This window comes from Eptesicus fuscus, chromosome 13, assembly GCF_027574615.1.
Source record: "Eptesicus fuscus isolate TK198812 chromosome 13, DD_ASM_mEF_20220401, whole genome shotgun sequence".
Taxonomy (NCBI): domain Eukaryota; kingdom Metazoa; phylum Chordata; class Mammalia; order Chiroptera; family Vespertilionidae; genus Eptesicus; species Eptesicus fuscus.
Window position 1 is genome coordinate 45874302 of NC_072485.1, and position 7383 is coordinate 45881684.

General features: G+C 49.1%; 1 protein-coding gene across 1 annotated transcript in view; it reads left to right on the plus strand.

Annotated features, from left to right (window-relative positions):
- The window catches only part of SYT9 (synaptotagmin 9), a 134322-nt gene extending 128141 nt beyond the window's left edge, over window positions 1–6181 (plus strand). The window contains 4 exon segments of the mRNA XM_054725679.1: window positions 1906–2026; window positions 3755–3926; window positions 6018–6155; window positions 6157–6181. Of these exon segments, the coding sequence (XP_054581654.1) occupies window positions 1906–2026; window positions 3755–3926; window positions 6018–6155; window positions 6157–6181 (456 nt within the window).
- The last annotated feature ends 1202 nt before the right edge of the window (window positions 6182–7383 follow it).

Genomic DNA, 7383 nt, shown 5'->3' on the forward strand with positions numbered 1-7383 from the left:
TACAGAGCGGGCGCGTGTGAGCCCTTGGGAATTGTATGCTGAAAAGATTGATGGTGATGAAGCTTCATGGGGTGATTTTGGTCACTCCTGTTTTACTCTGTCCAACCAAGATATTCTGGGCAGATGAGAGGAGAGAAGGGGTGAGCTGGGTGCCGTGAAGCCCTCTGAGGGAGAACAGGTGTCTGGGTCTTTCTACTTGAGGCAGACAGAGGGCAAAGGAGCAGGCCAGGGAGTGAGGAAGGAAAAAGATCATTTGTGGGGACAACTGTTGCTTCTCTTTCTCTTGTGCCACAGCAGGACGCTGGGTCAGATCCTCCATCTGCGGTCAGACGCTCCTCCTGCAGATTACCCACACCTGCCCCTTGACCTCCCCCCGCCCCCTCCCATCCTGTGTAATCCTCATCTCTCCCCCTCACCTCCAGGCCAGAGGGCAAGGCCCAGCCACCTGGGTCTCTTGAGGTCAGGGTTCCAGGAACCAGGAGCGCCAGGCTTGCAAGGTGAGGTCATTTATTTACTCGAGGCAGGCGATGCAGGGAGATACGAAGCAATCCATCTGCCTTAGCCACCAAACAGAGTCCCTCCACCTCTTCCTCCAGCAGAAGCGGTCAGGCAGGGAGGCTGGGCGGGCCACGGTGACCTTTCAGAGCTGAATCTATGCTTCTAAAAATAGCAGCATCCTTGGAGAATGGAGAGGGGTGGGGGAAGGCTGTGGACATAGAGCAAGAACTGGACTCTCCAGAGCATTGTCAGAATGAAACTGTATTAATCAGACACACGCACCCAGCTCAGTAACCTCAGGTATCACAAATTGAAACTAAATGAACTGGCTTCGTTATTTTCCTTTCTGGCTACACTCTCCCTGGGCTAAGACAGAGAAAGAGAAGCATGTCTTCTAACTTATTTGAATGGCTGTGTACTGCCCGAGGAGATGTCTTCCCCAACAGAGGGGAAAGGGGGTTTCCTGAGAGACACACCGCCGCCAGTAGGAGACCCGAGGCAGCAGTAGGGGCCTAGGTCCCAGCCATCTCTCCCTGCAAGGAGACCGCCTGGGGCCCTGTCTGAAGCTGGGTGTGTCCAGGGCTGTGATGTGTGGGGTTGCTGGGTGCCCCTCGGGCTTTTGCGGGGTCCTTGTCCAGAGCCATGTGGGGACTAGATGTTTCCAAGGTCCAGTGGAGCCGTGTGCTGCCCTGCACAGGCTGTGTGAGACCAGGTTGTGTGCAGTGCTCTGGTGGGTGGAGGTGGGTGTGTGCGTGTGTGTTTGTTTCGGGGCATGGGGTGTTTGCAGGAGTTTATGGGGTATTGTGGCAAACTGTTGGGTGGGGGCTGTGAAGGGGCGTGCGTGGGGCAAGGGTGCATATAGACGGTGGGCCTATGTGGGGCCCATGGGAAGAATCTGGGGGAGGAAATGAGGTAGGAGAGCCTCTGAGGGGCCTGTGAGGCCGCGTGGGGCCGCGTGAGGCTGGGTGTGAGGGCTGTGATGGGGGCTGCGCAGTAAGGCGGCTCCTCTTTGTGTAGCGTCATTTGTGGCTCTGTGTGGATTATGATGGGGATATGAATGGACCCACACAGGGGACTCCGTGGGGAATAGTTAAGGCTCTGGGGGCTTCTGCTCTGGGGGCTACTTTCAGGGTCACCAGTATGAGACCGTGTAGGGCTGCAAGAGGGTGGTAGAGGCCCTGGGTGGCCTCCCAGCTTTGCCATCTAAAGGTGGGCTGGGCTTCCTTAGGGCAAGGGGCTCCCGAGTGCAGGCTTCTCCATGTGACTGGCGTGGAGCTGAGAGGCACCAGGGATCCCAAGATGAGTGGAGGGAGCAGGGCTGACCCTCCGGGTGCCACCTTGCAGCTGACCCTCTGCACACCAGCCTGGAGGCGCTTCCTAACACTTCCATGTGCGCTTTCTCAACAGGACAACGTGGATCTTGGCGAGCTGATGTTTTCCCTCTGCTACCTTCCCACTGCTGGCAGGCTGACCATCACTGTTATAAAAGCCAGGAATTTAAAGGCGATGGACATAACAGGAGCATCAGGTGGGACATTGTCTGACGGGAGCTTTCTCATGCGGTTCTCGTGTAGGATCTTATGAAGTTTCTGGTACAGTAATAAACACATGGACTCTGAAACCAAACTACCTAGGTTTAAGCCTTGTTTAGACCAAATAGCTGTGTGACCTTGGGCAAGTCCCTTAACCTCTCTGGGCTTCAGATTCCCCGTCTGTAAAAGAATGGTAATAATAGTAACTGACTTATTATAAGATTACATGAGTTACTTCATATAAAGCCACAAAAACATGCCTGGCACATACTAAATGCTACCTATCATCATCGTTATTATTCTCTCTTAAGTCTTCTTCACCATAATTGTGAATGAGGCCCACAATTTACACATGATGATATAGCTTATCTAATTGAGTCTTTCCTCAGTATAATCAATTACCATTTCAAGCTTACTGAAGATTGAAGAATCCTATCCTATATAATAAAAGGCTAATATGCAAATTGACCCAACGGTGGAATGACTGGCCGCTATGACACACACTGATCACCAGGGGCAAACGCTCAACACAGGAGCTGCCTCTGGTGGTCAGTGCACTCCCACAGGGGGAGCGCCACTCAGCCAGAAGCCCTGAGCTGGGCTCATGACTGGTGAGTGCAGCGGCAGTGGCGGGGAGCGGGCCTAAGCCCTCAATTGGACATCCCCCAAGGGCTCCCAGACTGCGAGAGGGCACAGGCTGGGCTGAGGGACCCCCCTCCAAGTGCATGAATTTCGTGCACTGGGCCTTAAGTATCCTTATAAAAGACTCATTAGTGAACTATGCAGTTTTTGTTTTTTCCAGGGAATCAAACATGTACCTTAAATTCTACACCCTAAAAAACAAGCCCCGGCATGCAGTTCCTAACATACAAAATCACAAGCAACCTTTGCAGGGGCTCCTAAAATGTGGTCATAAAATATCCAGTTCACCAGCTGTTGGCCACTGAAATCAAAGGACATCAGATGCAATACATTCTGCTTCCTGTACTCCAGGGTTTTTCCCAGCAGAAAAAAGATGGGGCCCCTCTTGGCTCTCACAGTCCCTCCTGGGCAGTGTATGGGAGTCAGGGCAGCACACTCTTATGCAGGAGGGCGGTGATGTGGAACCAGGCAAGTCCCCCCTGCAGCAGAGACCAGCCTTGTCACCTGTCACCCCTCCCAGCGTGCACCCCAAGTCAGCCTGTGTCCTTTCTCCCTGCCGTGCTAAACTGCTTCGCCCTTTGCAACCCGACTGCAGGCAGTTCTGGGGGTTCAAGGCCCCTGCACTTAGGAAATCAAGCCCTGAAACTCCTCCTGTCCTCTAGGAATTCAGCCCCTCCCTTTCCCGAAGACCTGATGTTTAGGAAAACATTGTCCAGAGTGACTGAGTCCGGCCCACAGCCCTTTCTCCACGCCTTGAAGGTGCCTTTGCGTTTCTCTTCCTGTCACAGCCAGGCAGGTCTGAATTCTTCCTGGAACGGTTTCTCATTCGGTAACAAGTTTTTTCACACTATTTTTAAATTCTATGCATTTTGAGGAGACCGTGTCCTGTGTTTTTTTTGTGAATGAGTGACTTAATTATGCTCACTCTAGTCACTGCCTAGGCATTGTATTAATGAAACTCCTCAAGCTCCAGTCCACAGGCAGGGAAAGCACACACAGTCCGTGAAACTCCACAGTGAGGAGGCTGCTGGCCTACATCTGCATCTATCCTCACAGACCCCTGCTTCTCGTGGCCTCCACAGATCCCTACGTGAAAGTCTCCATGATGTGTGACGGCAGACGGCTGAAGAAGAGGAAAACATCCACCAAGAGGAACACCCTGAATCCTGTTTACAACGAAGCCATAGTCTTTGACGTCCCTCCCGAGAGCATTGACCAAATCCACTTGTCCATAGCGGTCATGGACTACGACCGGTGAGATACCTGGGACCCTCTCAGGGCAGGTCCGCTGTGTCCAGGGAAAGGAGGGTAGGGGGGTCGGGGGCGGGGGGAGCCAAGCTTCTTAGCTGGTCCCCGGGCAGCAGGAGATGATGCAAGTGAGCAGCACGTGGAAAGGTGATTGACAAGGAGTCCAAACCACACTATCGAGTCAGGTTATGAAAGTGCCTCTTAGCAACCCCATTCTTTCCTTCCCCCTTTTAAAAATCTTTCTCCTTCTCCAGCCTCCTCTACCCCCACCTCTTCCCCACTGCATCCCTGAGAAGCTCAGCTTGGAGAACTGTGGCCCCAGAGGTCCAATCATCTCTTGAGGTCCTGCCTGGCCTTCAGGGAAAGCAGCAGAGTGATTACTTTAGCCTGACCCTCAACATTTCCAAATACGTAACTTTGTTGTTTTTTCCCTTCTCCCAATGTGTTCAATAAAGATCATTTCCATCCACTTAAGTCTGAAAGCAAACACAGAAGCGTTCTCTTGAAAATGCTAGCATCAGTATGGATGACAGGGTACATTAAAATGTATAAGAGGCTCGACTTTCTAATTAATACAGCACAGAAAAGATATTTATAGCCTACGTGTAGCCAATTGTGTATTTAAAGGACAGACTTGAAAAACAGTCACTTTAATATGCAAAGAAAGTACCAATAGGGAATTATATATGTTAAACCAGTCATTAGACTGAAATGAAAAGTCTCCTTTTAATTGGAAACCTCCCACGTGGTCTGGGTACAATTATGAAAAAAGTCGTTCTGACTTCTAATACAATGTTCCAAATACTATTTGTAGCTAAAATTTTCCCCACATACCCCTGAAATGTCAGCAAAGCAGCCCCAGTGCCCCGAACGCTCTTTCCAGCAGATGCCTGCGGGGAGCATAACCTCTTCCAACCCAGGGCACATGGGTGGCTGAGCGGCCATGGGTGTGCCAGCCCACGTTGGACAGGAGACCCCCTCCTGTCTCCTCTGGATGACACACAACACCAGTAGTGTCAGGCCACAGGAGGGGACATTGCCCACGAACCATGGAAAGCTAGGCCAGCATGTTTCAAGCTATTGCCAAGTTTCCTGCATCGACAAATCTGATTATGTGAGCTCTGCTTCAGTTTAATTCTCAGTAAACTCATGAATCTGGCCTGGAAAAATCCATGGCAGAATTCACGGAGCTTCTGCATGCAACTGATTTTAATGAGCATAAACTCAAATACCCTTTCCCACCTCATCTCCCCCTTACGCCCTACACAAATAGAGAGAATAGTCATCTTTGCAGAAAGAAAAAAGGAGAGAAAATCTGATGTGTTTGGATACCAAAGAGTTAAAGGATAGGCCATGTCATTCTAGTTGCGCAAAGGATTTCTCACCAAAATCTGTGAAGGGAAAAAAAAAAAAAATGGGCCAAAGCAGGGACCTATGCAGGGAATGTTTCAGAAATATTAGCCCTTAAAGTTAAAACAGCTAAGGATCTTTTTACAGTAGGGAAATCAAATCGGGTCAAAGAAGCAATGCTGGGTTTGGAAGGAAGGAGGAAAGAGCATGAGAAAATGTGTTCTCTAAAGAGAGGGGAAGCAGAGAGACCCATGAGCCTCCTCAACTCTGCCCTCTCTGTGAGCTCAAGACCGTGGCTGCCACACACACAGCTGCCCTCTTATCGGCACTTGGTTGCCTCTTGCGGGAATTTGAGCAGCTGTTATTGCAAGAAACTCCATTCAGGTGGCCCCTTTATGACATGGATTTGGAGGCCTGGAGTTCAACCTAAAACCAGACAGGGGTGGCATCCTTAGCGTGCCTCAGGGAACTCCTCAAACAGAGGGTTCTTTGGGAACAGACTAAGCCATGCCACGTAACACGTTCATGCTACAAAAGCCTAGGTGTGGGAGGGCCACACTCTGCTCTTCCTCTCTGTGCCACTGAGTAGGATAATGGACCCCAATTCCTGTTCTCTGTTAAACTTGAATTTTAAATTAGGGAATGAGAGAACCACTCCTCCCTAATTCCCTTATTGGTTTAATTGAGTAGCTATTATTCTTACATACCAAATTTTTAAGGAAAATCTATTGTGGGCTGTTTTCACAGTATAGGTCACAATGAGATCATCGGCGTGTGTCAAGTAGGCAACACAGCTGAGAGGCTGGGCAGAGACCACTGGAGTGAAATGTTGTCATACCCTCGGAAGCCCATCGCACACTGGCATTCCCTGGTGGAGGTAAGACCCGATGCTCCACTTTATGGAAGAATAAACGCTTGACTGTTGAAATGAAGGACCCACCAAAAATGTGAGTGTACATTTCCTGGGCTGTTAGGAATTGCATTCACTCCGGGGTTGAGTCTGTGATCCTGCCAGCCTCAGGTTTTGAGCAAAGGTCCGGGATCATCCCTCACTTTGATTGTTTTTTTTTTAAAAAAGGTCAAGATTCTCTGAGTCTGTGCTATGGCTTCGGGTTGACATTTGAAGGACATCTGCAAGATCTGGGTGAGGGTGGCGTTTTTAGGCCATCCTATAGTGACTTGGGCCTGGTGTCAGAAAGAACTTGAGACGGGGAGAGAGGAGGCCTGGATACTGGGACTGACTCTAGCATGAACTTGTGATTCTGGACAAGTTGGGTCAGTATCAGATTCAACTACAGATGATAAAAAACTAAAAAACAACAAATCACAAAACAGCAAGTGAAAGGAACATTTGTTTATGTCTTACATAAGTAAGGTCCAGAGGAAGGCAGTCTGGGTTGTTATAGGGGTTCTGAGATCCATTAGACTTCTATCTTTCTACCTCACTGACCTCGAGTGGCTTTTTTTTTTTTTTTTTTGAGGTCACCTCATTGCACAATATGGCTGCTAAGCTCTAGCCATCACATATCTTATAGGCCATAGAAAGGTCACCAAAAGCATACACATTCCTTTTCCAAGGATTTTCCTTGTGTCATGCAACACTGGTACTTACAATTAACTTAGTTACAGAACTTAGACATGGACATATGTGTGGAATGTATTTTTTTTGTTGGGTGGAAATGTGCCCAACTGAAAACAGGGGTCTTGTTTGCAGGAAAGAAGAGGGCAGTGGGTACCTAGAAACAATGGGCCACCATTCTGCCTCGCATGCCCTCATTCAATCTCTCACTCCCCCATCATTTCCTTCTCATTTATTCTCTTCCCATTCATCTTTGCTCATTGACTCACTCTCTTATTTACTTACTAACCCATTCTCTCAGAAATAAATTGCATTCACTAGGCAACATTTCTGAGAGTCAAACGCCATATGAGGTACGGATAATAGATATGAATAAGAAACTATCCATTCCTTCCCTTGAAGAGCTTATATACCTTAAGAGACAGAATATGATGTGTACACGCGTCATTAAAGGGGCATTCATGATCATTGGCATCCACATCCAGTGCCACCGAGCATGAAGCAGGAAAGTGTTTGTCCAGCTTAGATGTGATT